The sequence below is a fragment of the Anomaloglossus baeobatrachus genome, chromosome 4 (genome assembly GCF_048569485.1).
Source record: "Anomaloglossus baeobatrachus isolate aAnoBae1 chromosome 4, aAnoBae1.hap1, whole genome shotgun sequence".
Lineage (NCBI taxonomy): Eukaryota > Metazoa > Chordata > Amphibia > Anura > Aromobatidae > Anomaloglossus > Anomaloglossus baeobatrachus.
In genome coordinates this window covers 414,192,601-414,217,547 of record NC_134356.1, presented here as the reverse complement: position 1 = coordinate 414,217,547, position 24,947 = coordinate 414,192,601, and the positions used below count along the sequence as shown (strand labels likewise).

At 43.5% G+C, this 24,947-nt stretch overlaps 1 protein-coding gene across 1 annotated transcript in view; it reads right to left on the bottom strand.

Annotated features, from left to right (window-relative positions):
- Positions 1-24,947, bottom strand: part of LOC142302455 (uncharacterized) — a 593,189-nt gene that overhangs the window by 315,869 nt on the left and 252,373 nt on the right. Inside the window, exons 56-60 of the mRNA XM_075343517.1 lie at positions 9,438-9,509; positions 9,116-9,148; positions 3,781-3,852; positions 3,604-3,633; positions 1,650-1,685 (exon numbers count right to left, since the gene is read on the bottom strand). Of these exons, the coding sequence (XP_075199632.1) occupies positions 1,650-1,685; positions 3,604-3,633; positions 3,781-3,852; positions 9,116-9,148; positions 9,438-9,509 (243 nt within the window). The remainder of the gene's footprint in view (positions 1-1,649; positions 1,686-3,603; positions 3,634-3,780; positions 3,853-9,115; positions 9,149-9,437; positions 9,510-24,947) is intronic.

Here is a 24,947-nt window from a genome sequence, read left to right as displayed (position 1 = left end):
GCTGCACATGCTCACAAGCAGCTGTACTATTAATATTTTAAGAAAAGGTCCTGTCAATGTAACAAGATGGTGGTCAATTTTAATCCCACATAGTAAATACTTTCACAGAGCAAAAAGGTGTAATTTGCTAATTAAACTTTTTTAGGAATTTCTAGTGATTTCTTTGGATTTTTTTTTACCATTCATGGTTAATCTGTTTTGTTCTTTATAAAGATATATGCCATTATCAAAGCTATTCCAAAAGGTGAGTCAATTATTTAATACTCTTAAGGCCCCGTCACACAAAGAGATAAATCTTTGGCAGATCTGTGGTTGCAGTGAAATCATGGACATACTGTTCCATTTGTACACAGCCACAAACCTGGCACTGATTGTCCACAATTTCACTGCAACCACAGATCTGCCGCAGATTTATCTCTGTGTGTGACAGGGCCTTTAATGTATCAAAAATAATTACAGTAGACCAATGGCTACCCAAATATTAGCAATACCACAAATATATTTGTAGCACTAGTAATCATCATTTGACTTATCGTAACATGTTAATGGACATTTGTCACCAGGTTTTTGTTATGTCTTCTGAGAGCAGCATGATGTAGGTACAAAGACCCTGATTCCAGTGATGTATTACTTGTCTCCTTGCTGTAATTTTAATAAAATCTCTTTTTTTCTCTGTTAGACACCTTTCACTTATCAGTTTTTTGCCATCAGTCATAATCCATTTTCTCGACGGATCGGTCGTAGATTGTGGCTAAACTGATGCAACAGATCCGTTTTTTGACGGATCTGACTAGCTGGGGGCTAAATAATAAATTGGAGCATGCTCATTTAAAAAAAACGGAATCCGTCGCCGGATTCCGTCATTTGATGGATTACGACAGATCCTGCGCCAATAGGCTTCCATTCTACCAAACAACAGACAGCGACAGATCCGTTGCCGTCCGTTTTTTTGACGTACACAAAAATTGTTACTGTGGACGTTGTCTCCTTCCGACGGATAAACATTTTTAGACGGATCCGTTGAACGATGAATGAAACGTGAGGCCATCCGTCACAATCCGTCGCTAATACAAGTCGATGAGAAAAAAAACTGATCCAGCGGCATCAGTCGCCGAATCCGTTTTCAAAATTCGACAGATTGTGACTGATGGCAAAAAAATGTGTGAAAGGGGCCTTACATATCTAGCAGTTCTCTGAATGGTGAGCTCTGTATAACCTCAACCACTCAACTGATTGGCAGCTTTTTATGTACACTGTGCTTTGGCAGAATGCTGCTAATCAAATGTGGGGATGGGTTAAACAAAGCAGGAGAACTACATTGCATGAATTAACTAATCTTTTGATAATTTGCTGCTGATTAAACACTAATTGCAACAAGTAGCCCAGGAAGTGACACATCACTCGAATTACAGTCTTTCCCCTACATCATGCTGCTTTCATAATTAATAGTAAAAACTTGCTGACAGATTTCCTGTAGCAGTCATGAATTTTAAAAGGGTTGACTCAACCAGTCTCAATGGGTTTTCAAAGCTGGACCTAAGACAACTAACTGATCACTGGCCCAGCTATAGTCTTCAGGGTCTGATTACCACTCGAGAATTCCCAGAGAAAGCTATTTTTTTTAAAAGAAAACAAACAACTATACTTACCTTAATACCATATGACTCTAACAATATTTCCAAATCCTAATAAAAAAAGAAGGAAAAAGCTATTAATAAATGTAGAATCTTTTTTTTAAAGGCAATTCCTGCAACTTGTGCATGTTCTGACTGTAAATCTATTAATATGTAAATGACATAATAGAAAAACTCACTAATTTCTTCTCTTGACACTTAACGGTCAATCAGGCAAGCGTATAATCAGTCCATGTGGTATCCAGCTGGAGCATGGACCATGGAGACCCCAAAGCCACATTATAGTTAGTGTGAAGCATCATAGGAGTGAGTTACAATTAACCTAATCACTGTCCTAAATTGACATGGATAAATATCCATTAATATGAGCCCCTTTACTACTCTACACAAAACAATGGTTAAAGGTCAGTCTAAAATGACAAGTCTGCAGTGAGGATTCTCTGGTACCTGGAATGGCGATCACGTGACCCCAATTATGTGATATGCATAATCCCAGCCAGAATCTGACTAGATAAGTGTAGCCTTGCTCAATGCAAATGTATCGTATACCTGCAGCCATGTGACCACTGTTCCAGGCTCTGACACCGGAGACACCACGAGCAATGTGAGAATTTTCAAGCCTGCGGTCATAGAGTGACCACAGACTTGTAATTTTAGACAAATCCATTTAATCCATTACCACCTTCACTGGGAATAAGGGTATCCACCTCAAATCATCCATGAGTGTTAATATTAAAAGGGTACTTTAGGGAGATAAAAAAAATCCTTGTCCCTGCCCTCATAAACTATAAAGATAAGATGCATAATATCTGCTTCTGCTCTGTGCGAGAGCAGGGGGCATGGTGTGGTCATGGCCACGCTCCCTGATTTCGAACAATAAGGAATCAGCTATTTTCAGGGGTTAGACACACCCTCAATGTGTGATGTATTGTACCTGAGGGGAGGGGGAGCAGTGAGAGCAGCTCCTGTCATACTGAATTACAGGTACAGGAACAGCATTGTGCATCTCCTCTTCATAGTTTATGAAGTCAGAGACAGTAGGAGAATTTTTATCTCCCCGGAGCACCCCTTTACATTCTTCACTACCCTAAAACTTATCTGCTCTCATTACCCTTAAATACCAGGCATGTCTCATTTAACAACTTCACGACAACAGACAACTATGGAATCAACATTCTACTTTTAGGAACTTTTGTCATTGTTGAATCATTCTTGTATACAAAGAATGCAAAACATCTTTGTAAAGGGAACCTGTCACCAGATTTGTCTCCTATAAGCTGCGGCCACCACCAGTAAGTTCTTATATACAGCTTTTTCAAATACTGTATATAAGTGTCCAGGCTGCACTGTCTAAAGCAAAAACATGTTTATTATACTCACCTAGGAGTACCTCTTCTCTGTAATGCTCAAACGCGAGGAAAGATTAAAGACCGCCTGCGCATACGCACTACAATACTTTCATCTGACTTTGGCAGGGCAGATCAAAATGCGCCTGCGAAGGCCCACAGTGCTGGCCAGTGTGGATGATATAGGCCGCGTCAAGCACACGGTACTGGGAAGAAGGAGGACGACGATCGCAGCAGAGAGGAAGCGCCAGACCCAAGAACAATGACACCCATTGGACCGGACCACCCCTTTGGTGAGTATAATAAAGGTATGTTTTATGTTATACAGAGCAGCCTGGGCAGTTATATGCTGTATTCTAGCATGCTGTGTATAAGAGCTTACTAGTGGTAGCTGCAGCTCATAAGGGAAAAACCTGGTGACAAGTTCCCTTTATTATCTTAATGTTTGAGTAATAATTGGATCCCATAATAGAACTTTCTGCCTATATTTTGGCAAAGTGTCCTTTTTCTCTTTTGCATCCAATACATCAAGAATGACACTGTTTGTCATCTATTTCAACGTCTAAACATAATACATGTTTCAAACTAAACAATATATACTGTGGATGGACTAATCTCCTTACCTTCATTTCAACGTTTTTCCCAGGAACACCCTTAATGCAAAAAAAAAAAAGATTACTGTGAATGTCAGAAGGTCAGAAGCTAAAGTGTATTTACTTGTCTGACTGGTATGAATTGAAAAATCTATCAAATATTTAGATTTCTATTTTTCAGAGAGCTTTACTTTCTTGTGTCTTTACGTTGCTGAGACAATCATATCTCTTTAAATTAGACTGCTTGAGAATTTTAACAAAGTAGTTCTGCAATTGTTTCTATAAGAATATGATTTGCCATCAATTCAACCAATGAATTTCTTGCAGATTTAGTTGGCAACATAATGTAAAAGAAACAAAATCTTTGGACCAAGCAGAGTTACATTTATTAGTATTAAAGTTCTTATTACAGCAGTATTCTTATATTAGAATAGTTTTATTAATAAAGTATAAAATATGTGATATTACCTGGGGTCCTGGCGGCCCAGGGGGACCCATTGGTCCCATATCTCCACGGTCGCCCTTTGCTCCTGTAGCACTAGATACTATACTCTGTAGATATATATGGGGTTAGATTTATTCCGTTGTTAAACGCAAAGATACCAAACAAAAATATGGTATAGATTGATTCAATAAACACAGCAAATTATTCAAATATAAATAAACAAATATTAACTCCTTAGTGACCACCAAAATAACTTAAAACTAAGCTGAGATAGAAGGGAATAGCATCCACAGACAGGTGAAAATGGAGCTGCTGTCTGCTGTACATCATAGCTGACATCCTGCTCCATCAGTCATGATCACTGTTGTCACCGACCATGGCCATTTAGCCCCTTAGATGCTGCTGTTAATAGTGACTATGGCATTTAGATGTTTAACAGTGTGAGGGCTCCCTCCTTAACCCCATCAGCACCCTGAGATCATGATCATGCATAACAGCCTAAAGGCCGCTTTACATGCTACGATTTATCTGACGATATGTTGTCAGGGTCACGGTTTTCGTGACGCACATCCGTCATCGTTAGCGACATCATTGCGTGTGACACCTACAACCGACTCCGAACGATCGCAAATAGGGTAAAAATCGTTGATCGTTGACCCGTCGTTCAGCTTCAAAATATTGTTCGTCATTTGGAACGCAGCAGACATATTGCTACGTTTGACACCCTGCCAACGATGAACAACATCCACACGACCGCTTTGGTCAAACAATGTATCGCTGAACTATGTAGCGTCGTTTGTGAGATGTGTACATATGACCGCTACAAAACGACCTATGAGCGATCTCGGCAAATCGTAACAACGATCTGGGCGTGTCACATCTCTAACGAGATCGCTAGCGATATTGTTGTGTGTAAAGCAGCCTTTAGAGTCAATGAGCTAAAGTGACCTGGTGGTCAATAGTTTGCAAAATTTAGGTTCTAAAAATAACATTTTTCTTTGCTGCCATGCCAAGAGACATTCATGCAAAGTTTGAAAATTGCATATATTTTAACATTTTTGTACAATTTCTGATATTTTTTAAAATAAACGCAAAATATATCCACCTAAATTTACCATTATCATAAAATATAATGTGTCAAGAAAAAAACAATCTCAAAATCACTGGAATATGTTAAAACATTGTATAATTATTGTCCCATAAGGTGAGAATGTTAGATTTGAAAAATTTTACGTGGTCACTAATGTGTTAAAAATGTTATTCCTCTATAGACAATGCAAAAAAAAAAATAATAAGATTATTTATGTATTGACTTAAATCGTGTATAAGTTCCAAACCTATTAATATCAAACTATACTAGCCTGAAAAAACTACAAATATGATGAAGCAGAGGAAAAGCTAGTCATGTATGCGCAATATTTACCACTAAGTGCTCTTCACTTTATCGCTACAGTATCTCCACTAAGCTCGGCTGAGAATCTGTGTGTTTTCAATGAGAAGAGAGTGGAAAGAGGCTGCCAGCTGCCAAACAGGCTTGGTGGTAGTCATCTCCTGGATATCAAAGGGCTGGAGCATTTCAATTCAAGTTACCTCCCCCAAGATTATGTGTAATAGGTAGGACCAAGGAGGTGCCTTTACACATTATATAGCTGGCAAACACCAGCTGATAGTGGCGGGTTTTGAAGACTTTGAGGTAATCTGTTAAAGGGCTTTTGATAATAACACATCATAAGAAAAGGAACCATTGCTTTGGCAGCACGGTGGCTCACTGGTTAGCATTGTTGTTTTTTTAATGCTGGGATTCTGGGTCCAAATCCCACCAAGTACAACATCTGCAAGGAGTTTGTATGTTCTTCCCATTTTTGCGTGAGTTTTCTTCAGTTTCCTCCCACACTCCAAAGACAAACTTATAGGGAATCTATATTGTGAGGCCCGATAGGGACAGGGATAATATTGTCTGTAAAGCACTCTGGAAAATAATGTCACTATAGAAATAAAAAAAATAATTATTATTCAGTGCTAGTGATGGGCGAACCTGAACTGTAAAGTTCAGGGTCCGTACTGGATACCTAGTATCCGTGCACCAATCCCGAACATGGAATTCTCAGGGAACTCAATGTAACTGTTCGGAAATAAAAGAAAAAGAAAGAAAATAGGGGAAAAGAAGCTGAAGCGTTATACTTATCAAGTCTCACGCGCAGCTGTGACACTACTTCTGGGTCCAATAATTAACTCTCATACATAGTCACTGCTTCCTTCGCCCCCCAGCAGTCCCAGTGTCTGCGATTGGTTGCAGTCATACTGCACTTGCACCCTGTGTGACAGCGCCTGTGATTGGTTGGAATAACACACGCTGTCTGCGTACCTGTAGTGTAAAAATAAATAAAATGACGTAGGGTCCCCCCATATTGTGATACCTAGTGCAGATAAAGCATAAGGCTACAGGTTGCAAACCCTAACTGTGTGCTTATCTTGGCTGTGTATCAAAATAAAAGGGATCTCATTCGGCCTTTTTAATTATTTACATAAATAATTTTTAAAAAAACAGCATGCAGTCCCCCCAATTGATACCCAGCCATGACAAAGCAGCTGACAGCTGGGGGCTGATATTCAAACAGCAGCCTGCAGCTGCCCAGAATTGTTGCATCTATTAGATGTGACAATCCCCTCACTTTACCTGGCTGATGACAAACTGCCCTTGTGTGCTGGCAATTGGGGTAATATAAGGGGTTAATAACAGCTCACAGCTGCTATCAAGGCCTAGATTTGTAATGGGAGGTGTCTATGAGACCCCCCATTACTAATACTGTAAGTGAAAATAAATAAACACAAACACTGATAAAATTCTTTATTTGAAATAAAATACCAAAAAAAATCCTCTTTCTCCAGTTTGGTAACTCCAAACACCCAGTTCCGACATAATCCACAAAAGGTCCCACAACGATCCTGACTCTGCTGCATCCTGCAATCACAGCGCATGGGTACAGAACATGACCGCCTGCTGTGGCTGCAGGCATAGATTGACTGAGCCGTAACTTTCAGGTGATGATGTCACTCAGTTTATGTGCAGTCACAGCTGGAGAGTCCCACTATACCCCGTGTCTGCAGATAAACTGACCTTAGGGGACCTCATTAAACTCAGTGACCTCACATCAGGTGAACTGAGTTCAATCAGACCTCCATCTCCTGGCAGAAAACCGCATTTTCTTTTTGCAACAGATGCAGATATAGTGCTGAAATTTATACACCAATTTCCTGCACCAATACTGCATCTCGTGGCAAAAAATGCATCAAAACGTTATGCAGTTTAATGCGATATTTTGCCTGGAGGTGCAGATTTGTTGCTGTACTTTATACACCAAAAAAATACATCTAAACATGATATTGATATGGTTTTTTGCAAGAAGATGCAAAGTCTGTGTAGAAATCTGGAGCAGACCATTTCAGCACCACATTTGTTCTGTGTTTTTTTCCGAGATGTACAATTGGTGCTTTTTTTTTTTGCCAGACGATGCAGTTTTGGTGCTGAAATTTATACACTAATTCATGCACCAAGTCTGCAACTTTTGTCAAAAAATGCATCAATATTGCAGTAAAACTGCACCGTCTTTTTTATGTCAGATGATGTAGATTTGGTGCAGGAATTTGGTGTATAAATTTCAGCACCAAATCTGCATCTCCTGGCAAAATATCGCATCAACCCTGCATTACATTTTGATGCTTTTTTTGCCATGAGATGCAATATTGGTGCAGGAATTTGGCATATGAATTTCAGCCACACATCTGCATCTCTTGGCAAAAGAAATGTGTTTTTCAGCCAGTAGATGCAGGTCTGATTGAACTCAGCTCACCTGAGGTAATGTGTCTGAGTTCAATGAGGTCATCTGTGGTCAGTTTACCTGCTGTCACAGGTGGGGTACCATGGGAACCTCCAGCTGTAAGTGCAGATAAACTAAGTAACGTCACAGCTCACAGTTGCGGCTCAGTCACTCTCTGCCTATAGCCACAGCATGTGGCCATGTTCTGTGCCCTCACACTGTGACTTCAGTATGTAGCAGAGCCAGGATCGTCAATGGTCCTTGTGTGGATTACATCGGAACTTGGTGTTTGGGGTTAATAAATTAGAGAAAGAGGGTGTATTTTTCTGTATTTTATTTCATATAAAGGATTTTTTTTGTTTGTGTTTATTTCTTTTCACTTACAGTATTCATTATGGGGGGGTCTCATAGACGCCTCCCATTACTAATCTAGGGCTTGATGGCAGCTGTGATCTGTCAATAACCCATTATATTACCTCAATTGCCACATTATTTTGATACACAAGCAAGATAATCACATGGCTGGGGCTGCAGCCTGTATGCTTTATCTGCAGCCTGTATGCTTTATCTGCGCTGGGTATCATAATATGGGGTGACCCTATGGCAATTTATTTATTAATTTTACACTATAGGTACACAGATGGCATGTGTTATTCCAACCAATCACAGACGCTGCCACACAGGGCGAGGGCATGGTCTGAATGTAATCAATCACCGGGACTGCCGATGGGCAGAAGACTTTGAATATGTATGAGGGTTAATGAGCGACCCTGGAAGTAGTGTTACAGCTGCACAGGAGACTCGGTAAATATAATGGTCCTGCTCTAATCCCCCTACCCCTTTCTTCCACCATTTTAAAGCACAATGTTCGGGTCCCCATAGACCTATATGGGATTGGCGTCTGGTCAGATTTTCAGGTTTAAGTCTGGTCCCAACTCAGATTTTTATTTCAAATCCGGTTGAACCTGCCAAACCCGAATATCTGTAGATTTGCCTAGCACTAATCAGCTAACTAGCGCTTTTCTGTTGAAAAATTTACAGAAACCCAATATTACGAACACGCTAAGGGTACAGTAACTTTATGAACTGTACATGCTATCTATGTTGCTTTCTTACTATGCCTAAAATAATCTTGACTAATTGCGCAGTCTGCCGGCTATACTGTTCTGCCTAATAAAGTGATCCATTACAAACCAGACCCATTAGAGATCCTATAAAAACAGAACAAATGGTGTCAGTTGTGTTTACTGTTAGTTGCTCATTTTCCAGAAATACTTACATCTCCTGGCTCTCCTTTGTGCCCACGCTCTCCCTGCAATTCACACAATACACATTTGAATATTGAAATACTTACTATATATACTTTATATAATAGTATTAGTGATTTATTATAATTATGATAATAAAGATTAATTATATATACTGCATATTCCTAATGAAAGTGCATTATATGAATGTATGAGTTTAAACAGGAATTGAAAAAAGACTACATTTTTTTGTTTCGGTGTCAAAAATCTAACTTTTTGTGAGCTCCTGTGTCTAATAGTTAAAAACCGTATTTGCCGTAATTTGACATAAAAAATGAAGAAATTGTGTACAACCTTTTGTCCTGGTGTTCCATGGTTTCCATCTTTGCCATCAGTGCCATGTTTTCCAGGAGAGCCTTGACTTCCCTATTACAACAAAAAGACAGCTATAAAATCCAATTGAAAAACATGTGACAAATACAATATACAGGATAAATGAGTACATAGATACAGATAAAAAGATTTGATTTCTAAATAGTCTCCAATCCATTATACTTCATGAACGTATGACAAGATGGTTATTCAACAGTGAAGGATGTGAGCCAGGGTGTGTAGAGAAGATAGAAAGCATCTTCAGTAAAGCAAGGACTTTACCACTCCACACTTTAGTTTATACACCATGTTCTTCTCACTATAGTGCACAAGGTTGTGACACCATACATTTCAAATGCCATCAGATTCAAAAATACTGAATGTGGTCTCATTAGTAGAGATGAGCAAGCCTCTAGAGGCTCGAGTTCGGTTCGGTTCATCGAACAGAGGCCACGTTCGAGTTCGGCTCGAAGAACGGCTCGACGAACCTCTCGAACCCCATTGAAAACAATGGGAGGCAAACACAAACACATAAAAACACATTATAAATGTACACATACAGTTAATAAACATTGCCATAACACTTACAGGTCCCTGCGACGCGTCCTGCCCTCTGTCTCCCGCCGCTTTTCCTTCCGATAATCGCTGCGTCCTCCCGGTAACCAGCACTGATGATAGGACCTATCGTTACGTCAAAATAGCCATGTGACCAGTCATGTGTCTATTATCTCATTGGCTACAGACTGGTCACATGGCTAGACGTCATTGCTAGGTCCTGTCAGTGCATCTCCCCGGTACGCGGTGCTCGTTTGTGCATCCCCGTGTACCGGCGAGATACTCTGGCACATGGTCGGCTCCCCGTTCTGCTTCCCCGTTCCGTTATTCACCAGCTGCCACAGCCGGTCAATAACGAAGATCACCGTTGTTATAGCAACGCGCCTGTCAGCGGTAACGTCACCGCTTACAGCCTGCTGCCTCTGCTACTCACTGAGTGATATAGACTTCAAGAGAAGCAGCAGCGTCTTCCTCCCATGCAGCGCTGTCTGATGTAGCCTAGCTGCATGGGTTGAAGGAGAAAAAAGACAGAAGACCATGGATCGTGGAGGGATGCGAGGGAGTAATAAACATGGAGTCTCTGAGTGTGTCTGTGTATTTATTTCTATTAAAGTATTTTTTCTCTGTGTGGTGTCTTTTTTTTTTTAACCCTTTATTGGAGATTCCTAATGGCTGGGTCAAACTTTCCTGACATTAAGAATTTCTGGCTTAATGCTAGCTAGTAAAACAAAGCTAGTATTAACTCATTATTACCCAGCAAGCCACCTGTCACCAGGGCTGCTGAAGAGTTGGATACAGCGCCAGATGATGGCGCTTCTATGAAAGCGCCATTTTCTGGGGCGACTGCAGACTGCAATTCGCAGCACAGGGGCCCAGAAAGTTTGGGCTAACCTGTGCTGCGGATTCCAATCCCCAGCTGCCTAGTTGTACCTGGCTGGACACAAAAATGGGGCGAAGCTCATGTCGATTTTTTTTTTTAATTATTTCATGAAATTCATGAAATAATTAAAAGAAAAGGCTTTTTTTTGCTCCTAAACGGGTACAAATAGGCAGCTGGGGGTTGGGGGCAGCCGAACCTGCCTGCTGTACCTGGCTAGCATACAAAAATATGGCGAAGCCCACGTCATTTTTTTGGTGGGCAAAAAACTCCTGCATACAGTCCTGGATGGAGTATGCTGAGCCTTGTAGTTCTGCAGCTGCTGTCTGCTCTCCTGCATACACTAGTGAATGGAGGATGCTGAGCCTTGTCATTCTGCAGCTGCTGTCTGCTCTCCTCCAGCTGCCGTGGTGACAGGTGGCTCGCTGGGTAATAAAGGGGTTAGGGCTAGCTGTATATGAGAGAGAAAGAGAGAGAGAGAAAGAGAGAAAAAGAGAGAGGAGAGAGAAGAGAGAGAAGAGAGAGTAGGAGAGAAGAGGAGAGAAGAGAGAGAGAGGAGAGAGAGAAGAGAGGAGAGAGAGAAGAGAGAGCGCAAGAGAGAGAAGGAAAAAGAAAAAGAGACTGAGGAAAAAAGAGAGAAAAAGAGAGAGAGGAGAGAGAGAGCGAGGGGGAGAGAGAGAGAGAAAGAAAGAAAGAAAGGAAAAAGAGAGAGAAAGAGAGAGAGAGGAGAGAGAGAGAAGAGAGGAGAAAGAGAGAAGAGAGAGCACAAGAGAGAAGGAAAAAAAGAAAAAGAGACTGAGGAAAAAAAGAGAGAAAAAGAGAGAGAGGAGAGAGAGAGGGAGGGGGAGAGAGAGAAAGAGAAAGAAAGAAAAAAAGAAAGAAAGGAAAAAGAGAGAGAGAAAGAGAGAGAGGAGAGAGAGAAAAAGAGAGACTGAGAAAAAGAGAGAGAAAAAGAGAGAGAGGAGAGAGAGGAGAGAGAAAGAGAGAGAGAAAAAGAGAGAGAGAGAAAAGGAGAGAGAGGAGAGAGAGAAAGAAAGAGAAAAAAGAGAGAGAGAGAGAAAGAGAGAGAGAGGAGAGAGAGAGGAGAGAGAGAAAGAGAGAGAGAGAGGGGAGAGAGAGGGAGAGAGAGGAGAGGGAGAGAGAGAGATAGAGAGAAGAGAAAGAGGATAGAGCAATGCAGCCTCATTCTGTGAACTGCTCCGATTTTAGAGGTGTGTCCTGTGGCTCACAGCTGATGTCCGGCTCCTCCCCTCAGTGCATAATTAAATTAAATTATAATTATAACTATATCATAATTATAATTTAAAATTAAAAATAAAAAAAATTAAATTCTTTACTGGGACTAGATCTCATATAGTTATGCTTTAATAGCAAGCGCTCTATCCACTGAGCTACTGCCTCTAATGATAAAGATAGGCAGATTTGGTAATCTTGACGTCTGCATTGCAGAGTGAAGTCTCTGGTGACAGCGCGATTCATTTCATTGCTACATGGAGATTACACAGCGCGATCGTGTTCTACGGTGCTGCTGCATCTTCATGTAGCAGAGCTGACATTGTCGGGCGGATTACGTCGGACCTGGATGTGTATTTGGGGATTAATAAACTGGTAAAAGAGGGTGTTTTTTTGTCTTTTATTCCAAATAAAGGATTTTTCACTGTGTGTGTTTCTTTACTTTCACTTACAGTTTAATCATGGAAGGTGTCTCGGGGAGATATTTGCAGCACGTCTGCCTGCATTGCACACTCAAACTCATTGTTACTAAGCCATTATACTAGCAAAAACTGCTGCAACTTAGTGGCATACAAAAAGTGGCTGTTGTACTCCATTTGTGCCCCACAGGTGCCAAGCTATTTACAGCACCTCTGCATGACACCCTCCTGCTCTGTTTTTAAAAGCTATAATAATAGCAAAAACTGCTGCAACTTAGTGGCATACAAAAAGTGGCTGTTGGACTTCTGTATTGTCCCACTAGTGCAAAGATATTTGCAGCACCTCTGCCTGCATTGCACACTCAAACTCATTGTTACTTACTAAGACATTATAATACCAAAAATTGAGTAAACTTAGTGGCATACAAGAAGTGTCTGTTGTAATCCATTAGTGCCCCACAGGTGCCAAGCTATTTACAGCACCTCTGCATGACACCCTCCTGCTCTGTTTTTAAAAGCTATAATAATAGCAAAAACTGCTGCAACTTAGTGGCATACAAAAAGTGGCTGTTGTACTCCATTTGTGCCCCACAGGTGCCAAGCTATTTACAGCACCTCTGCATGACACCCTCCTGCTCTGTTTTTAAAAGCTATAATAATAGCAAAAACTGCTGCAACTTAGTGGCATACAAAAAGTGGCTGTTGTACTCCATTTGTGCCCCACAGGTGCCAAGCTATTTACAGCACCTCTGCATGACACCCTCCTGCTCTGTTTTTAAAAGCTATAATAATAGCAAAAACTGCTGCAACTTAGTGGCATACAAAAAGTGGCTGTTGTACTCCATTTGTGCCCCACAGGTGCCAAGCTATTTCTAGCACCTGTGCAGATAACAGAGAGAGATAGCGGAGATGGGTTTTTAAAAACCGCGCCAGAGATCCCAGATGTAAGCTTGATCAATGTACACTTTATTTCGGCATAGGTCTACGCGTTTCAGGGGTCTCAGCCCCCTTCCTCAGGACCAGCAAGCACAAGATACATCAAATCTTGTGCTTGATGTATCTTGTGCTTGCTGGTCCTGAGGAAGGGGGCTGAGACCCCTGAAACGCGTAGACCTATGCCGAAATAAAGTGTACATTGATCAAGCTTACATCTGGGATCTCTGGCGCGGTTTTTAAAAACCCATCTCCGCTATCTCTCTCTGTTATCTGCCAATCGGGTTACTGCTGCCGTTGATCTATATATGCGGTTACAGGAGTTGTGCCTTTCACAACTCTAATAGGTGAGTAGGATTACTCTTCACTATACTATATTTTTTTTTTTTTAGCACCTGTGCAGGACACCCTCCTGCTCTGTTTTTAATAAGCTATAATGATAGCAAAAAAATACTGCCATTTAGTGGCATCATAGAACTGCCTGTTGGACTTCCATTAGTGTCCCACTGGTGCCAAGCTATTTGTAGCACCTCTGCATGACACCCTCATGCACATTTTGCTACGCTAATTTTATAGCAAACTCAGGGAATTCATTGCTGCATTTGATAATTCGGAGGGATAGAAAGTGATGCTTCCTTTAGCTTTTCCTTCTGTTCATAGACAGCATCTCCAAGTCCACACCCAAAGAGCAATTTCTCCTCCACGTCTAAGTGTGGAGAGGCAGCTAGTGCGCATGCGTGTGCCGATTTACCCCAGCTGCAGCCTAACTACAGTGTTTCGCCTAGTGAGTATGCACAGCCTGACTGTGCCATTCCTGAGGCTAAGTCTTCATTTCGGGATACAGCGCATGCTCCCACACTAAGTGTGAAAAGCCTCTTTGCACAGGTACTTGCATTCCGTGCCGGGTCTAAGTCCTGTTTTGTGCCTAGACACCATGCTAAAGCTGATAGTCTTTTTTCAGAGAATGTATTTCATGCAACTGAGCATGCTCAGGCACTTACTGCATCAGAGACTAGGTCCGGTAATGAACTCTTTGGCCCTGCCCCTGATGTGGGGGGCCCATATAGACCACAGGGCATCAGGTGTCCTGACGATGTGGCTAGGCCACTCCCAAATGGCTTGCAGAGGCCCGCCCCTATGACTTGTCACCTCATTATTGATGGTCAGACGATAACTGGTGAGGTGTTTGTGTCGTGGCAGCCATGAGGTCATTATTGAAGTTTCGGTTCCAAATAGGACGCTAGTTATGCCACTCATGACGTGTCACTCTGCTTTTGTCTCCAGGATGTGCATTGTGGTCCACCCTGATTTGGGGCAGACCAAGGTTATAAAACGGGCTGGAGCCAACAAGGAGGTGCGCAGTCTTTTATTATGCTCCGAAAGAGCACACCTCCATGTGTTGAACCCATTGCGGCTTTAGGCCAGAGGTAGGCAGGGATAGGGCGTCGATGCAGGCCGCCACCACAGTTGGTAACGCAGAACGGTTAAGACCAGCTCCTGTCCTACCAGTCCTGCTTGTGCAGCCCAGTGGCATTAACAGGCCTGCTGCTGCTGATGCGCCTGCTGTCCACAGGTGTGGCCCCAATGCACACGGTCAGCGTACTGAATGGCCCCTGTGATGTTAACAGGGAGTTCCTGGGCTGGGTGGGCGTGTGGACCCTGTGACACTAACAGGGCTCCCAGTTTCCAGATCCAAGTGGCGTCTAACTCGGTTCAGGCAACTATTAGTTTCATAGCCACACAGATCTGTATCCTCCATCTAACCTTCCAGTTGCCAACCTCTCCTTTTGCATCTGGGAGCACGGTGGACATTGACTGCTGATGGGGATATATACCTTTCTCTTTCTTTTCTTATTAATTTTCGTTATATAGCGGTAACATAGTATATACCACCTTATCCAAATCTGCCAGTCCCACCGTAACAGATGGTGTTTCTTCATCAAATGTTAATTTTGCTTAACCACCAAACCCAGGGACAAAAACTTTTTTCCCCTTTCCAACACACCTGTTCCCCTTTCCACCAGCATCTGTCCTTTTTGAACTCATTTGGTATATGACCAAAAGTGCAACTCTGCAGGGACACTGTACTCAATGCCATCTCAGCACAGCAGCCAGCCCTCGGTCCCTCAGATGTGGACAAGTAAAAGACCATTTCCTCCTATCCATGACAAAGCGTTGAGATTCACTCTGTGCAGCACTGGTGTTTACTGGAAAAGCAGATCTAAGAATCCGTACCACCTTCTGCAGATACTCCTGTATATGTGCGTCCCTTTCTATAGCAGGAATTGTTTCGCCAAATTTTGTCTTGTACCGGGGATTTAACAGTGTGGCAACCCAGTAGTTAGCATTACTTCGAATTCGTACAATCCGAGGGTCATGTTGTAGGTAGTGCAGCAAGAAGGCGCTCATGTGTCTTGTGCATCCAGGAGGACCAAGTCCTTGGTGTGTTGGTGGCAGTGAGGTGAGAATAGTGCCTCCTTCCTCTGCCCTCTCCCCCCAACCTCGCACAACCAAAATGTGAGCAAGCTCTCACTCATCTGCTGAGTCTTCCATGCCCATCGCCAGTTCATCCTCCATTTCTTCATGGGCTCCTGCACCTTCCTCAACAATTTTTGCAGATACTATGCGACCTTGTTAATCCCTCTCCCCCACCGTCCCTTGACTTCCGCCTAGGTGCCACTCACCGTCTGGACCATGTAGATCTTATTATCCCTTCTGCATATGACTCCTCCTGTACTTCCTCCCCTTCTTCTTGGACCAACACCTGACTCCGAATAATGCATACAGTGTGCTCCATCTTGTAGATGACCAGAATTGTCACGCTGAGAATGGCATCGCCAGTGCTAAAGATCTTCGTCGATATTTGTAAACTGTGTAGAAGGGTGCATAGGTCCTTGATCTGACACCACTCCAGCAGCGTGATCTGCACCACCTCTGGATCAAGTTAGCCCAGGGTATACGTCATACCGTATTTCAGCAGGGCTCTGCGGTGCTGCCACAGATGCTGCAACATGTGCAGATTCCAATTCCTGCATGTCGGAACATCGCATTTCAGGCGTTTAACCGCCAGACCCTAAGACTTCAGGAGCGATGAAAGTTGTTAAGCTGCTGGGTGCGAAGGATGAAAGTGAGCACATAGCAGCGTGCCCGCTGTACAAGGCCATGTAGGCCGGGATGGTATTTTAAGAATTGCTGGAGAATCAGATTCAACACGTGAGCCATAGAAGGCACGTGTGTCACATTGCCCTGACGAAGGGCCGCAGACAGGTTTGCATCATTGCCGCACACGGCTGTTAAGTCACCAACGTAGTCCACTCAATCAATTTGTACTCCGGTCGCCAGGTGACAACGTGTTCCTTTCGTGCATAGTGCTGATGATGGGAAAGGAGTCGATGCCAGCGGCGCAGGTGGACGCAGGTTATGCTCACCCACTGGGCTGCGTTACCTTGACAGATGCAGAACCACAGGCTGAATGTAGGTGGTGGGTATCTCACAGATGAAGTACAATCATTCAGCTACAACCAATGGGAATACACCGCACCCTTTTTTAGGCCCCTCCTGTCTGCAGACCACTGCCAGACAAAGCTATGAACCTCTTGTTACTGTTACCCCCAGTTCAGTTTTATGATTTTGTGTGCTTATTACCTGTGACTACTTTTCCTGCTTGCTGTTTATGTACCTCTTTGGCCGATCCGCATTTCACCTCTGCTTGTTTTCTGATTAAGTCCTGGCCATCCTATTCTGTTCCTCTTCCTCACTTAATGTTTTGACCCTGCATGACTACTATTCTCTGGAACTGCAGCCTTCCACAGGTATTGATCAACTTGGGCCCTGTGTAATTCCAAATCACTGTATAGGGGTTAAAGGGTTTCAGGGTTCTGGGTGTCCAGCTTGGTGAGTGGCTTCCCTCTAGCCTATCCTTTACAGCCCATCTGAGTGTGTCGATCCAGGCAGGCGTTACACCGTGCCCTGGTCAGAAGGCCATGTAGGCCGGGATAGTGTTTTAAAAATTGCTGGACAACCAGGTTCAACACGTGAGCCATACAAGGCATGTGTGTCACATTGCCCTGAAGAAGGGTCGCAGACTGGTTTGCATCATTGTCGCACCCGACCTTCCCTGGCTGCTGGTTGAGTGGAGACAACCATTGATGAAACTCGGTCTCACTCTCCAGAGCTAACCGTCCACAATTCCTCAGCGGTGTCTCACATTTCCCCTACATTTCAAAGTAAACATTTGACCGCCTGATGACCTTGAGCTCTGCTGCCAGCATAGTAAGGAGGTGTGTGGGATTCCTTGGGCGCAGTTACAAGGAAGGGTGGACTGACCACACAGGGTTTGGGCCGAGGTGGAGGACCCACACGAGGTTGAGGAGGCAGAAGCAGTGGAGGAACTTGTACATACAGAGGAAGGATTGACACACAAGTCGTGGGGACGGCAAGACTTGTACAGCAAACCCTTCTCCATCTCTCACCATAGTTACCCAGTGCCCAGTCAGCAACATGTAACTCCCCTGTCCATGCTTACTGGTCCAAGTATCTGTGGTGAAATGCACCCTGTCACACACAGAGTTTCTCAAGGAATCGGTGAGGTTGTGTGCAACCTGCTGTGGTAGCGCGGGCATGCCTTTCTTGGAGAAGGAGTGACGACTGGCCATCGGCTCTTGGTGCACTGCAATGGGCATAAGGTCTCGAAAATCCTCGGTCTCAAAAGGGTGTAAAGGCAGCCTTTCTGTTGCCAACAAGTTGCAGATGATGAAACTCAACCTCTTAGTCATGTCATGCCCTTCGAAAATCATGTAAAACACAGCGAGGGGACTCCAACCACAGTCTCCCTTGTTTCCACTAATTGGGCCACACACACCCCACTTGACTGGCATCACTTGACCTCCCTTTTCAAAATGAAAAAGATGCTTTGCATGAAGCACTCTCAAAAATACGCATGCCTTTCACGTCCCCTGGATGACCCAGGGGAAGAAAAGTCCTCTGAGAGCCATGACTTGTTCATCTTGGTTCTTTTTTCAAAAGCGAGGGGACTCCAACCACAGTCTCCCTCGTTTCCACTAATTGGGCCACACACACCCCACTTGACTGGCATCAGTTGACCCCCCTTTTGAAAAAGAAAAAGATGCTTTGCATGAAGCACTCTCAAAAATACGCGTGCCTTTCGCCTCCCCTGGCTGACCCAGGGGAAGAAAAGTCCTCTGAGAGCCATGTCCACATTGTCAGTGGACAGACACGTGTGCTTATCTGCCAGCAGACCCCCAGCAGCACTGAAGACAGGTTCCGAGAGAACGCTGGCTGCAGGACACGACAAGATCCCCAAGGCGTACGTGGCAAGCTCAGTCAATTTATCCAGATTGGAAGCCTAAAATAAGCAGGGCTCAAGTTGCACAGTAATGGCATCGACGTTTCCTTGCATATACTCATATATCTGTGTGTCCTCCTCTTTTTCCTTGTCCAGCTCTTTTGTTTTCGCATGAGTATATGTCCTTGTCACTTTCCCATGTGTTTGTGTTGTGTTGTGAGTTGTTTGTCACCTTTTGGACACCTTTGAAGGTGTTTTCTAGGTGTTTTTATGTGTTTGTGAATGCCTGCCATTGTTTCCTATGCCGTTCGAGTTCGGTTCGTCGAACGTTCGACGAACCGAACTCGAACGGGACCTCCGTTCGGCGAACCGAACTCGAGCCGAACCACGACCGGTTCGCTCATCTCTAGTAGTCTCATTCCTGATCCATAACCCATTGCATCCTGATACAAATCTCTCTGCACTTGGCTTACAAGCTTATAGTGATTGCCTGAGCCCACACTGTGTGCACAATTAAAATGCAAGTGAGTATTTTGACTATATCATTATTTTTATGCAGATTTTCCATTTCTAATCTGTATAAACTTGAATGCTTATTGGATGAAGCAGAAGAGGTTAGGTTATTATGTGTATTTGGGTAATAATGAAGGCTGTAACCTAAGGATATCAACCCCCTTTATCAATGAGTGCAAAATTATTAGGCAGTTTGTTTTTTCTCTGGTACTAACTATAAGCCAAAAAATAACTTTAACTAACTCTGAAAAGTCAAAAATTTGTAAAAGTGTAACAGAGGGGTTCAGTATTCATGAAATTGCTAAGATATTGGGGTATAATCACAGAATCATCAAAAGTTTTGTGGCAAATAGTCAACAGGGTCGTGAAAATGTGTTTAGAAAAAAGACACTCATGAACTACAAAAGATTTGAGAAGAATCAAACATGAAACCACCAGGAACCCATTATCCTCCAGTGCTGACATATTCTAGAACTGCTATCTCCCCGAAGTGCCCAGTAGTACAAGGTGTTCAGTGCTCAGAGACACGGCCAAGGTAAGGAAGGCTGAAACCTTACCACCAGTAAACAAGACACCGAAGTACAAGGTGTCAGTGCTCAGAGACATGGCCAAACTAAGGAAGGCTGAAACCTGACAACCACTGAATAAGACACAGAAGTTGAAATGTCAAGACTAGGCGAAGAAATGTCTGAAGACAGGATGTTCAAAGGTTTTATTGACTTATGAGGTGAGCGTTACAGTTTGTGCTTCCCAAAAAGTTGATTGTCAACAGATTAGGAATAGACAAACTCCATGGATGTAAGGCTTATTATGACAGTTATTGAAAAGAAGAGGGGCTATATTGGTCACTGATATTTTTTATTACTCAGTTTAACACATGAAAAAAAATTGAGTCGGGATATTTACACTTTTCATTTAGTTGCATAACAATTCTGCTCACTTAGGGTTTGTGTCTACGATCAGTGTTTGCATTGTTTTGGATGCAGCGTGTTTCAGCTGCAGCCAAAACGCTGTGATGTACAATACAAGCACAAGGGATGGGATTTCTAGAAATCCCATGCCCACTGTGTGTATGTGGCCTGCAGCAAAAACTGACCTGTGGTGCGGCTTTCCGAGCTGCAAGCATGTCAATTCTCCATAGGGAGAACACAAAGGAGAGACTGCAGCTACCCGAACCCTGAACGTGTGCACGGGCAGCTGCGGTCTCCTGCATTCTCCTGTGGAGGAGACTCGCGGCCCCACAGGTCAGTACCAGCAGCGTCCAGGGCACAGAGGATTCTGATTGTGGGCATGTACCCTAATAGTTGCCCAATAGTTTTGCAAACATATAGAAGATGTCCTCTTAGGGGCTAGATCACATGAGCGTATAAATCGGAGTGAAATTAAAAAAAAAAACGGGATTGCACTCAGACCAATGTTATTCTATGAGGCAGAGCAGAGCTGCTTTTTTTCTAAGTTGTATTCGACATGAGAAGTAGCAAAATGATGTGATTTTACTTGGAAATCCATATAGTGTGAGAAAAAAAATCAGATGCCAAACAGACCATCAGTATGGCAAACAAGTTTTACCACTACATTATTGTAAGATGGGAAACGGTAAATGGTCCTGTAAAAGATTAATGGCTGCTGAATAAAAAAAACAAAACAGAATGCATACGGACAGCACAAGGTTAGTGTGAGAAAAAATCTTTTCTAGGTGAGAATTGGACCTATTTTTTTATACGCCTGTGTGTCCCCAGTAGAGATGAGCAAACCTCTGAAGGCTCGAGTTCGGTTCGGTTCGTCGAACGGAGGCCCCGTTCGAGTTCGGTTTGACGAACCGTTCGACGAACCTCTAGAATCGCATTGAAAACAATGGGAGGCAAACACAAACACATAAAAACACATAATAAATGTACACATACAGTTAATAAACATTGCCATTACACTTACAGGTCCCCGAGTAGTGTCCTGCACTCTGTCTCCCGCCGCTTTTCCTTCCAATAAACGCTGCGTCCTCCCGGTAACCAGCACTGATGATAGGACCGTCTGTCTGTGACGTCAAAAAAAGCATGTGACCAGTCACGTCTCTATTATCTCATTGGCTACAGACTGGTCACATGGCTATGACGTCATGCTAGGTCCTGTCATTGCATCTCTCCGGTACGCGGTGATCGTTCCAGCATCTCCGTATACCGGCAAAATGCTCTGGCACATGGTCGGCTTTCCCGTTCTGCTTCCCCGTTCCGTTATTCACCAGCTGCCACAGCCGGTCAATAACGGAGATCACCGTTGCGATAGCAACCCTCCTGTCAGCGGTGACGTCACCACTTACAGCCCGCAGCCTCTGTTCACTCTCACTGAGTGAATATACTGCACGAGAGCAGCAGCGTTCTTCCTCCCATGCTGTGCTGTCTGATGTACCAGAGCTGCATGGGTTGAATGAGAAAGAAGACAGAAGACCATGGATCGTGGAGGGCTGACAGGGAGTATTAAACATGGAGTCTCTAAGTGTGTCTGTGTATTTATTTCTATTAAAGTATTTTTTCTCTGTGTGGTGTCTTTTTTTAACCCTTTATTGGAGATTCTTAATGGCTGGGTCAAACTTGCCTAACATTAAGAATCTCTGGCTTAATACTAGCTAGTAAAACAAAGCTAGTATTAGCTCATTATTACCCAGTGAGCCACCCGGCTTCAGGGCAGCTGGAAGAGTTGGATACAGCGCCAGATGATGGTGCTTCAATGAAAGCGCCATTTTCAGGGGCAGCTGCAGACTGCAATTCGCAGCAGAGGAGCCCAGAAAGCTCGGGCTAACCTGTTCTGCGGATTCCAATCCCCAGCTGCCTAGTTGTACGTGGCTGGACACAAAAATGGGGCGAAGCTCATGTCGATATTTTTTTTTAATTATTTCATAAAATAATTAAAAAAAGGGCTTCCCTATTTTTTTTAGTTCCCAGACAGGTACAAATAGGCAGCTGGGGCTTGGGGGCAGCCATACCTGCCTGCTGTACCTGGCTAGCATACAAAAATATGGCGAAGCCCATGTAATTTTTTTTGGTGGACAAAAAACTCCTGCATACAGTCCTGGATGGAGTATGCTGAGTCTTGTAGTTCTGCAGCTGCTGTCTGCTCTCCTGCATACACTAGTAAATGGAGCATGCTGAGCCTTGTAGTTCTGTAGATGCTGTCTGCTCTCCTCCATACACTAGTGAATAGAGCATGCTGAGCCTTGTAGTTCTGCAGCTGCTGTCTGCTCTCCTGCATACACTAGTGAATGGAGCATGCTGAGCCTTGTAGTTCTGCAGCTGGTGTCTGCTCTCCTCCATACAGACAGACAGCAGTTGCAGAACTACAAGGCTCAGCATACTCCATCTAGGACTGTATGCAGGGGTTTTTTGCCCCCCCCAAAAAATTACGTGGGCTTCGCCATGTTTTTGTATGCTAGCCAGGTATAGCAGGCAGCTACGGGCTGTAACCAACCCCCAGCTGCCTATTTGTACCCGGCTGGGAACCAAAAATATAGGGAAGCCCTTTTTTTCAATTATTTCATGAATTTCATGAAATAATTAAAAAAAATTATTTGGGCTTCGCCCAATTTTTGTGTCCAGCCAGGTACAAATAGGCAGCTGGGGATTGGAATCCGCAGCTCAGGGTGCCCAAGCTTTCTGGGCACCCCTGCTGCGAATTTCAGTCCACAGTCGCCCCAGAAAAAGGCGCTTTCATAGAAGCGCCATCTTCGGTGCTGTATCCAACTCTTCAAACTGCCCTGGTGACGGGTGGCTCGCTGGGTAATAATGGGGTTAGGGCTAGCTGTATATTATCAACTGGCCCTAAGACTGAAATTCATGGTGTCACGCCAATATTAGACATGACCACCATGAATTTCTAGTATAGATAAAAAAAAACACAACACAGAAAAATATTTTTATTAGAAATAAAACACAACACAATTAGTGACTCCATCTTTATTGAAATAAAGAAACCCCCTCCGCAGTAATCCTGGGTCAAGGGTCCCATGCCGTCCAATCCGACTCCAATATCATCTGATCGGTTTGCTGGAAGGCAAAGCGATCAGATGATGTGTCAGGTTCAAGGGCCTAAATCACATCACACAGCAGCTGATTGTATAAACGGCTTTTATACGAAAGACAGAGAAAGACAGAGAAAGACAGAGAAAGACAGAGAAAGACAGAGAAAGACAGAGAAAGACAGAAATAAATAAAGAAAGAGAGACAGAAAGAAAGACAGAAAGAAAGAGAGACAGAAAGAAAAACAGAAAGAAAGACAGAAAGAAAAACAAAAAGAAAGAAAGACAGAAAGAAAGACAGAAAGAAAGACAGAAAGAAAGACAGAAAGAAAGACAGAAAGAAAGACAGAAAGAAAGAAAAAGAAAGAAAGACAGAAAAACAGAAAGAAAGACAGAAAGACAAAGAAAGACAGAAAGACAGAAATAAAGAAAGACAGGAAGAAAGAAAGAAAGAAAGAGAGACAGAAAGAAAGACAGAAAGAAAGACAGAAAGATAGAAAAACAGAAAGAAAGACAGAAAGTAAGAAAGAAAGAAAGATACAGAAAGAAAGAAAGACAGAAAGAAAGACAGAAAGAAAGACAGAAAGAAAGAAAGAAAGAGAGAGAAAGAGAAAGACAGAGAGAGAGAGAAATAATGAATTAAGCCTCATTCCGTGAAGCGGCTCACAGCTGATGTCCCCTCTGTGCATAATTAATAATAATTAATTAATAATTTGTGACAGCCGTGCAGCGAGGCGCCCGTGATCGGTGAGTAGGAAAGAGAGAGGGATTGTGCTGGGGATGAAGGACGCACGCAGACAGAAACGTGTGCACATAGCCTTACTGTGAAAAGCCACGTTTTTGGTGCTCGAACCGTTCTCGAACGTAACTCGAACTGTCGAGCTTTTAGCAAAAAGCTCGAGTTCGTTGAACGTCTCGGACACCCCCCAAAATCACTCGAACATGAAATTGGCGAACCTTGAGCCTCGAACATCGCTCATCTCTAGTCCTCCCCAGTGCCAAAAGTTTCCGTTTACTTTCCTAAATATTCAAGTTTATTAACCTTTTGGACTGACTGACAGCCCTGTAGTTCTATAATAGCGTTAATTATCAAAAATACAAATTGCAGGACTTCCAGGAGGCTGAGCTATGTGGTAGCTGCTTTTATCATGAGCTCCTGCAGCAGCATAGGTCAAAAACGTTATCCAGGCCCATCCTAACATCTCAAGGCTGCGGGGATAAGGCCAGGACAAGGGGTGCACATTGGGCCTGGCTCTCCTGATACTCCGGAGGTGATAGGTGTACGCTGCACCACAAAGAAAGGAGTGCTCTGACACCACGCACCAGGCTGCAGGCTGTGGGCTGTGCTGCACAGAGGAACGCTGCCCATCCTCCCTGCTACCCCTGTATCTGTGCCACTGCAAACGGAAAACACACGGGACCTGGTAAGAGAGGGGAGAAAAACCGGGCACTAACATCCAGAAGGAGATAGGGAGGGGGACTAGAAGTGCTTCCAGCGGCGGCCATAGTTTTCAGTGAACGTTCACTGTTTCTTCTGTGGCAGGGAGGGGGGTGCGGGGAGTGTGTGAAAGTCTGTAGTTACAGGAGAGAGCAGAGGGGCTGGAGGTAGCTGACACGGGGAGTGGCTGTGGGGGCAGAGCTGCCTGAGAGA